This window comes from Pavona decussata, unplaced genomic scaffold, assembly GCF_977016875.1.
Source record: "Pavona decussata unplaced genomic scaffold, jaPavDecu1.1 SCAFFOLD_321, whole genome shotgun sequence".
Classification (NCBI taxonomy): domain Eukaryota; kingdom Metazoa; phylum Cnidaria; class Anthozoa; order Scleractinia; family Agariciidae; genus Pavona; species Pavona decussata.
The window spans coordinates 2,072,501-2,083,073 of NW_028145711.1; the positions used below are offsets into that span (position 1 = coordinate 2,072,501).

The 10,573-nt window shown below is 37.2% G+C and overlaps 1 protein-coding gene across 1 annotated transcript in view; it reads right to left on the reverse strand.

The window, feature by feature from the left end:
• Positions 1-2,244, reverse strand: part of LOC146453995 (uncharacterized) — a 7,962-nt gene extending 5,718 nt beyond the window's left edge. The window contains exons 1-2 of the mRNA XM_085095951.1: positions 1,445-2,244; positions 166-384 (exon numbers count right to left, since the gene is read on the reverse strand). Coding sequence (XP_084952077.1) covers positions 166-384; positions 1,445-1,637 — 412 coding nt within the window. The 5' untranslated portion in view covers positions 1,638-2,244. The remainder of the gene's footprint in view (positions 1-165; positions 385-1,444) is intronic.
• Between the last annotated feature and the right edge of the window lie 8,329 nt (positions 2,245-10,573).

Here is a 10,573-nt window from a genome sequence, read left to right on the forward strand (position 1 = left end):
CAGTCAACCAGTGTTCTAGTGTTTGATGATCTCTTTGACAAACATCAGCAAACACAACGAATTCTGCTCGTTAAAAACTGAAAACTAGACAGAAAAGAAAAGAAAACTATCCGATAAAGCCTTATAATTATATGAAAAGTCATATTATTATTATTATATACTTACGAGTGCCAACAGGCAGAAGACAGTTTGCCAGGTTATAAAGTCCTCTGGACTGGATGGAGGTTATCCCACGGTCTCCTTTAAATAGTTTAGACTTATGAGGAGCCCAGTTAGCAGGAGATGAACATTTTGTTTTGTTGCAGCGCCATCGCATCCCGTACAACTCTCTATGGCGAGGGCAGATAGTGATCTTAAGATTTTCACTAGTTACGTCAAAGAACCCTAAAAATTCAATAGTAGCCTATGAGTCCTGATACTCAGTGTTTGAAACATGATTTCTAAAACTCATCAATAATTCATGAAAAGATAACAAAGAACATATTTTTTTAATAAAAAAAAGAAATAAATAAATAACAAAGAACATCAATACAATGATGGAAGTTTGGAAATTGGATTTTAATTATCATAGCATTTGCTGAACTTTGGCTTTGAATTTCTTGAAGAATTATTTATGATTTGAGAATCGGTGACAAACACTCTAAGGATGAAACAACCTTCTTCATGTCAGATATATTACTTATCAAGGGAGCACCAACTCTTACAACAAATTGACGTTAAATTGTTGAAAATAGTGTTAAAATTTCAATTCTTAGTATAAAAAGTGGTGGCAGCATTTTAGTTTTCTATGAATTTGATGATTATCCCCGATTTTCCCGATACCATTTTGGTATTATTGACTTAAAATCACAAAAAAAAATTGAATCTTTACTGCATTACTCATTTAATTTAACAGAAACCATTATACATTAAATTTTTTATCTTGAATTTCATAGCCTACTACGTAGCAGTCTCGTAGAGGCTCGCGAGGGAATGCATGGAGAGAGCATGGGACCAAAAAGTTCCTACTTCGGTTGTTTTTTCGCCTGCTCCCCAGAAGCTCCGGCCTACTCGCGTGGAAGGGAAACGATTGCTACACAGGCTATATTTCAGCAAACGTACGGGTTCTCGTTGAGTCATAGAGCAAGCAAAGACATTCTGTTAGCTTAGCTGGCAATTATTCACGGAAAAATTTGGTAGAATTTTTACACACCTAAGACGATAAAACCCACAGACCCACCTTATCCCCCAAGTCACCCCTTACCCCTCCCCCGAGGGAATGGTAGTGGCAAGTGAGAAGTAACAAAACGCGACTCAAATAGCGGGTTAGTTTTAATCTTAATTTCTTGACCAGATAGTATGTCAGAATTGTCCTTTTTATCAAACAGAGTTGTAAATGTTTTCTTAACGATCGGAATAGTGTACATTCAAACTATAAATTCGTTCCTCTGGTTCAGTTGATTACCTGCTCTAGCTAGGAGTAACTGCGCCTCATTTTGCAGGGAAGCATCACGGACGTCGTATGACTTTAGATGTGCTTTTATGTCCTTGACACAACTCTCTAGCGCTATACACTTCACCACCGCGGGATTTGCTACACTCGAACCACATGTTCCACCGACGAAGGTCGAGTAACCGCATGTCGCCATGACCTGCATTGTAACGTAGCAATTGCTTTATATTAATTAAGGGGCCAATGATTGTCGTGAGACTGAGAATAAACAAAGGCTCACTGTCGACTTACTTACCTGTCAACCCCTCGAGTAAACGTCGCCAAACTGAACGCGAAAATACTTTATCATCGATGGACAAACAGGTGGGCGGATAACTTTCCGTGTTTATGTCACGCAATCCAACTTGTTGAAAGTTCGTACATTTTTGCGAGACTCTTGTGTAAACCTATAACGTGCGTTTCGCAGTTCCTCACCATCTGGCCTCAAAAGTACAATCTATTGCAAAGGTACGTATCTTATAGATTGCCTTTGCTTCACGTATGGAATAGAAGTTGAAAATTTTATCAATTTCGATTGTTTTTGAAGCGCGGAGTTTGCTTATCTTACGAACAGGTGTGACAATTAAACAATACTGTTCATAACTTGTCTCGTTTCTTTCAAAATTCGCGGATGATTTATCGAAAATACGCTTTTAATCCAAAGAAAATATGACAGGAAGCAAAATATTTTGTTCACTTCGGGTATTTCATGACGCGAGGGGATTTAAGATTGTTTTTTCTCCGTATATCATTAGCCCGTCGTCGTTGAGCTATTTGAAAATTTAGTGTTTGTTTACAAAAGTGCGCTTTGAAATTTCAACTGTCAAATTTCATAGTTAAGTTGGCCCCAAAATTTTATTGCATATATTTGAGGAGAAGACGTTGCTCTTTAATTGGGGTGTACTTTTATGAAGTCTAGTAATGTACCATTGGCGATATTTTCATTTGAATTTAGCCGATTTTTGTACCTGCCGAAATGGCTTACAAAAGCGAAAAGTTAAAAAATCCGTAAAATATTCAGCTTTTCGCTAAAATTGAAAATAACCGTCCTAAATTAATCATAAATGTCTTCTGATTTCGAGTACCAACTTGGCGTTTAGTTTTAGGTACATTATATTTCCAAACCCAGGTGTTTCCGGTGTGTAGTAAAATGATCCCTGAGTGTCTTCCCAGAGCTGAAAAATCAAATTATTTGTCCTACAGCTAAAATATTTATTTGATTGACCTGAAAGTTATATGAATGTAAATTACTTACCTAGTCCTTTGTTTTCAGAAAGTTTGAGGAATTTTATTTTTTCTCACCCAAAACACATTAGTTGAAAATTACAGACGGCCACTCTTAAAACTCCATGCATGTTTGTACCAAATCTTTTAAGGTCACCCTACATGACCTGAAATTGGTATTTATATAAACAGTGGTGCGTGTATGAAAATGATAGGAAGATGGTATGATAAGTTATCGCGAATGGATTAAATTAAACGTACTATAAACATCGGAAACGGAACAGTACATGCGTTGCCTTGTATTATTGACAAATGCTTGATGCCAAACCATAAAATTAAGGCGATTACACCGGAATGCATTGCGCATTCTTACTGTGAATTAAGTCATGCATCATTATCACGCGCCTTTGGCGCGTGCACGCTGAAAGCATGATGTGCTCATTGTAGGTTGATAATTAGATTTTTATTTTCTCTTAAATAAGCAGGATGAAATTTTTTTTACCTCGTATTTTCACTAAGCTATTATTCTATTTAGTTTTTTTTTTTTTTTTTTTTTTTTTTTTTGTAAAGAATTGACGACAGAATAATGAGTCATTTCCAAGAAAACGAGCTAGCCCACAATTTGGGGACTTAAAATAGTGTTTCGGGTCAATGTCGATTAATATTGTAGTTCCCTACCAAAAAAATTGTCTTTAATTGCTGCTCATGCTTCATAAATTCTATGCGTATCTTTTTTCAACTCTGTTTTATCTATATATCCAATTTCTGCTAGCACGCAACCTGACAAGGATTGATCAAATACACTCATTTTTAAAGGGAAATATTTGGAACTATGGCCAATGTAATCCCAAGCTGATTAAAAAAAAAAAAACAAGGTATACTCACCAGCACCAGATCTCATTCGCGACCCTATTATTAAGTTGGATGAACCAATGTTGGCACTACTTAAGTCGATATTCCTCGCTCCAGTGGTAACTTCATGCTATTTTTAAATGTTCCCACCCAGTCGCTAAGGGTATTCAGAGGCGTTCAAGAGGAATAAGTCATATGGAATCAAGTGTCCCAAAGTCCAGCCATATAGTTTATAAAAAAATAAAAAAATAAAAAGGTAAAAAAAAACAACATTTTATCACTCAGATCGAAAACGTCAAGTTGAAATTTTTGTCAGCTGTGTCGGCTTCTACCAGGAGAGAGTTATAATATTACTAACTAGTAAATTATTGTCCTTAATATTCATGACTTGTCTTAACCTTCTGATTTTCTCTCTCCCATAAAATACACTTTCATTTCGTTTGCAGGGACCTCAGCAACAATCGAATTCAACATCTACCGCAAAATATATTTGCACACCAATCATCGATGGGGAGTTTGTAAGTGCGAGGGACTTACTTTCTTTTAGTTCTTGTTTATTCCAGAACAGTAATTTGACCAGGTGATCTGCGTTGAATCTAGCACTCTTACTCCCCACTCTGCTCCCATTTTTAGTGGGCCATTTAAAACTCCATGCATTTTTGTGCCATATCTCTTAAAGTCACTCTACACGACTTGAAATTGGTATTTATATAAAACAGTGATGCGTGTATGAAAATGATAGGAAGATGGTATGACAAGTTTTTGCCAATGGATTAAATTAAACGTACTATGAACATCGGGAACAAATCCATTTATGCGTTGCCTAGTATTATTGACAAATGCTTGATGCAAAACCATTAACTTAAGGTGATTATACCGGAATGCGTTGCGCATTCTTACTGTGAATTAATGCATGCGTCATTATCGCGCGCCTTTGGCGCGCGCACTCTGAAAACATAATATGTTCATTGAAGGTAAGCCCAGTTTATAACTAAATTGTTAGTTTCTCGTAAACGAGTATCGTGAACTATCTATTTTTTATTTCGATATTTTAACTTAGCTATTATTTTATATATATTTTTTTTAAGAAAAAGAATTGACGAAAGAAAAATGAGTCATTCCGGGAAAACGAGCTTCCCTACCATTTGGGGACTTAAAATAGTATTGTAAGGTCAGCGAGCGGCTGTTGAGGCAGGTACTATCGCTGTTTAATTAACCCTATCTAGACCGGACTTTTTTATTGTCTTCTTGGGCCGACGGGGGGGGGGGGGGAGGCTATTACACCCCCCTCTATAACTTTGGGAGTAAAAAAGCTATGACCGTGAGACTTCGATGATAGATAGTACGTCCAAAGACGTCTCCTTTGACTGCCGTAACGCAAAGTAATGACGTCATATCGTGTGGTAATAAGGTCAAACCGCCGCCATCTTGGATCCGCCATCTTGCATTTCTGGAAATGAAAAGAACAAAAACTAATCAAAACCAATAAAGGAACACTAGTATGGGAAAAAATACAAATTACGATTTCACAACCTGGAATTTGAATGATTGTCTTCAGGAATATGGGTTATAAAAATAAAAATAAAGAAAGTAATTTAGCCGGAATGATCTCTTTATTACTGAGGGCAATCGGGATTTCTCGACAGAAAACTTAACCACAAAACTTTGCAAGAAACTGGGTGTAATTAAGAATTAATATCAGTAGAGTTTTTATTTGTTCTTTGGATATGTCCTAAGCATTTTGCCTATGTGGCACACTATTTAAGCGATTTTCAACACTAGCGTGCTGCTGATTCCTTTTGCTATCGTTGTTATGTGGTGTATAAATGTTTATTTGAAGTACCCTACATAACATTGTTACCATGGTGATGTCATAGGTCAAGTGACTGCGACGCTCGGAATTTTGCGAGGGTTTGGTAAAACTATATTAAGCTCAATGAAATCAGTAGGTTTCAGGTTTTAGATATCTACATTTAAAATGGGGATTATTATATTTTTATGATAAGATAAGTAGGAGATCCCCTAATACAAATTTGTGGAATGTCTCCTGTTTAGCGGCTTATTTATCCAAGTACAAATAAAAGCAAACTCGCATATTACTAAGTATGAATGTATGCTCTTGCTAATGACATCGACGGTTTCCCTCCATTCTGACTTCTACGTGGCTAGAATAGATGTAATTTTTCCATTTGTGGTAGCTTGGAAACGAGCGATAAGATGATGTTTCGTATCAGCCCAACGAAAGAGTGAATCAAGGAGTTGTGGGTTTCGCTATTGGTGATGACATTGTTAGGTGAAAAAAACAAAACAAAACAAGAACAAATTAAAGGAATGGTAAGCGAAGCGACGTTGATTCCATGGGGATCAAGAGTGCCGATTACGAAGATCAATTTTTGTGCTTTTGTGATTTTCCGTGTTGTTAGAACGCGCGCGCAGAATGCAAAAATTAACTGCCCTTTCGTTTCCAACACGGGCAACATTTTGGAGCCCAAGCGTACAAATCACTGATGTTTGGTTTAATCAACAGAGTTGATAGGAGTAAAAATAGAGCTGTAACCAGGATAAGACATATTAGGTAAAAATCGTTCTCTGGTTAAAATTTTTAACCAGATAAGGTAATCTGGCTATTGTGAGGAGATTCGATTAGTCACGTTTTAAGCATCTGAGTCCTTCGTGAGAGCAAATCAAGGAATTGTGGGTTGTATATGGTTTATATATCAGCTGTGGTGCTACGCAACTGATAGGAGTATGGTAACGTAAAAGCTAATGGTTAATAATTCGAATAAAAAGTGCTCGTTGATCCCGCGGGGAGTAAGAGTGTCGAATTTTAAGAAATATTTTCGTTCTAAGTCTTTTCGGCCTTCCTTGTTTGCATAATGTAGAGCAAGTAATCTTTCTTCATTTAATTATCTGAATGCCCATTTTCTGAAGAAGAAGAAGAAAAAAAAAAGAGAAAAAAAAAGAAAAAAGAAGAAAAACCGCCCTATTAAAACTTGGTCGCCATGGTAAAATCAAGGTCAATGCGAACCACATCAAACTGTTCCCAGCTAAATGTCTGAAAATCAACAAGTCCCATGGCGTTTGAGCAAATACTATAAAAGGCGTTATTCAGGATCAAAGTTTCTGCGGACATAATCCTTCCCCGGCGGTCTTCGCCATCGTATAAATAGCCCTTTGGATTCACAACATTCTGCAATATTATGTTCATGAAGTTTTGATTTGTTTTATCACAAGTTAGCTGTTTTAAGGCGTATTACGTGGAACAAGTTTCCCTTACTTCTCGTACGCCTCGGCCTTGGTCTTAGTTAAGGAGACTTCAGGAGAACTAAAGACAGTCAGAGTCATTAGCAGACTAAAAAAAATGGCATGTAGTAACTATCAAGAAAGGCAGTGAGCTATTTGAGTGAATAAGTAATACGAAGTACAATGTTGTGTGTAATAAAGGGGAGTTTATATCAAAATGCTTCAAAATGAATCAGGAGTTGCATGTAAAACTGAAATGTCGAACAAAGAACTCGAACTGCTACGGAAAAACAGGGAAAAAAAACGTGAAAGTGCCTTTACGACTCGTACGCATCGTGAAACAATTGTCCCACTAGTCAGTTCGGTGAAGTGGTTATTATAAGTAGTTACATTTTCGTCGAATTACATGATGTTGCTTTTAAATTTTTGGGGTGGATGTGGAAAAATGCCTCACATTTGAGAGTTTAAGAAATTATCAGTCCGTCTTTGTAAGGCAGAAGGTGCTTTGCAATCAGTCGTCGACTCGTACGAGTGCACAGAAGGGCTGTCGAGTCGACAAAGTGAATTGTCAAGTGGAAAAATGCATTTCATTCGAGAGACTTAGAAAATATCAGTCCCTGTTTATTAGATAGAAGGGCCTTTGCAATCAGTTGTCGACTCGTAAGAGTCGTACTAGTGGAAAGAAGCATTGTCGAGTCGACAAAGTAAATTATCTAGTGGAAAAATGCATCCTGTTAGGGAGACTTAGAAAAATGTCAGTCCGTGTTTGAAAGGCAGTAGGGCCCTTGCAAGTCGTACGAATCGTACGAGTGTACAAAGGCATTGTCGAGTCGACAAAGTAAATTGTCGAGTGGAAAAATGCATCTCATTAGGGAGACTTAGAAAGTATCTGTCAATGTTTGTGAGGAAGTAGGGCCCTGGCAATCAGTTGTCGACTCATACGAGTCGTGCAAGTAAACACAAGCATTGTCGAGTCGACAAAGTAAATAGGCCATTTTACAGTTGTGTGCTTAGTGACCTGGTCTTGAATTGGAAGCGAGGCTGGGGTTGACCTTGTTTTGATACAGACCTCACTGTTTTTCATATGTCAATGCAAATAGTTAGCATAAGAACAGTTTGATCTGCATATGAAAAGCAGTGAGGTTTGTATCAAAACAAGGTCACCCCCAGCCTCGCTTAGAATCAAAGACCAGGTCACTTAGCACACAACTGTAAAATGGGCTATTGTCGAGTGGAAAATGCATCTCATTAGCGAGACTAAACAAACATCAGTCCGTGTTGGAAAGGCAGTGTGGCCTTTACACATTTGGAACGAAGAATATGTGTGGCGCATTGATGGCGTTACGCATTTAGAACGAAGAATATACATTGCGTGTAGCGCATTTGTGGCGCCACGTATTTAGAATGAAGAATTTACATTGTGTGCAGCGCATTTGTGGCGTAACCTACTTAGAACGAGTAATAAACATTGTGTGTCGCGTGTTTGTGGTCTCACGCTTGATCGCCTGTATCATTGTTAGTTATTTCCGTTCCATACTTCAACAAGGGTTTGTTTTTATTTAGGTCAGTTTATTCGACAGGCGTGTTTCAGAAGGGGCCTATACATCCAGGCGTAGTCAATCGATAAACCGATAATCGATAACAATCAATAGCAATCGATGTCAATCTTCGATTGATATCGATTTCCGATACCACTCGATAGGAATCGATAAAGAAAAAAAGTTGTTAGTTCGATTGATATCGGAAATCGATAAGGATTGGATTGGTTTATCGATTGTTATTGATTATCCTCGATTTTTATCGGAAACTATTTTTGTCAATTTCTACAAGTTAAAGATTGACACGATGTATTTTCTATGGTTTTATTGAGTGATTCAATCGTGGATATGCAATGCAAAAATCAACAACCTGATACTAAAAGAACAAGAGCAATAACAGAATTTATCAATGTTAAGCTTCAGCGCGGTTCACATGAATTGCTCGCTTGCTTTTTTGCGGTTATTTTTTTTTTTTTTTAATTTCTTACTTTAGGAATGGTGCGTTTATTTGTGTTTAGTTCCTCGGCTGCCGTGTTTTCAATAGAGCGGGTCATACAGTGCATTTATCACTTACCATCTTTTTTTCTATTGCCTCTATCGTTGCCGAGTTTTCTTTGTTATTTATTTCCGTTCCATTACACGCCAATGTTGAAGTATGAAACAGAAACAAATACAAAAAAAAACCCAAGACAACGACAGAGGCAATGAAGGAAAGAAGTATTTGATAATTGCTCTGGTCAAATGGCTCGTTCTAAAAACATGGCAGCCGAGATACCAAACGCAAATAAACACACCGCCTCCTAAAGTAAGTGATCAAAAGAAACAACAACAGAATGTTGAAGTATGGAACGAAAATAAGAACACGGACTGATGTTTTATAAATCTCCCTGATGAGATGCATTTTTCCACTCGACAATTTACTTTGTCGACTCGACAATGTTTCTGTCTACTCGTACGACTCATATGAGTCGACAACTTATTGCTAAGGCCCTATATACCGACTAACAAAAACGGACTGATATTTTCTAAGTCTCCCTAATGAGATGCATTTTTCCACTCAACAATGCCTCTTTCCACTCGTACGACTTGTACGAGTCGACAACTGATTGCAAAGGCCCCTCTGCCTTACAAACTCGGACTGGTATTTTTTAAGTCTCCCCGTAATAAGATACATTTTTCCCGCTGGACAATTTATTTTGTCGACTCGACAATGCTTCTGTCCACTCGTACGACTCGTACGAGTCGAAAACTGATTTCAAAGGCCCCTCTGCCTTACAAACACGGACTAGTATTTTCTAAGTCTCCCTATTTATTTTCTAAGTCTCCACCCCTAAAATTTAAAAGCAACGTCATTTAATTCCACGAAAATGCAACTACTTCACAACTTGGATCAAACTAACAGTGGAACAATTGTTTAACGACTTATACGAGTCGTACGGGTCGTAAAGGCACTTTTACGACCCGAACAAGTGGTGAGTATTGGACATGACTGTCATATTCCCAAAAAATATTGATCACCTTTATTAAATCATCAACAAATTAAATTTCCCTTTCATTTACAGGTTCCTTGACAACAATAAAATTGAACACCTACCAGGAGAAATATTTTCACGCCAATCACAGTTGAGGTTTCTGTAAGTATGATTAATTTTCTTGGTTGTTGATATTTGTTCCTCTTTTAGCAGTGATTTAACATGGTACTATTGCACTTCACCCTGGGTCCAATAATTGCAGCGCATCTAAATAGTTTCTATCATAATTTCCTTTCCCGTAGAAGAGATTCACTGACAGTACAGGTACCCCAAAGAGACCAATGTTAAAGATATATTTTTTTAAGTCATCTTGGAGAAGCCTGATTTTTTTCGTGAGATTTTCAAAGTTTGGGTGTTTTACGTAATAGCAAAGGTTATATTAAGTCCATCTGCAAAAAAGGGATGTTTCTACCCTTTTTAACCTTTTATTTTACTAAATTAAAAAAAAAATCCAGTCATTTTTATCTGTTACCGATATGATCGTAGCCGTTACAGGAGCTGTTATAAGTCTTCAAATGTCATGATCGTGCACATGGCAGGGGGATTGATTATGCAAGTTTTTGTTGCATAGTCCAAATGAAACTAGCTGTTATTTTACTTCGATAATCGATTTTGAGCGATAAAGTGAACAAAGAGGATAAAACGTAGGCAAAAATGGTCAATATTTGTTCCGATACTTCGAAGAAATCCCTAAAAGAAAGAAAATCTGTGTA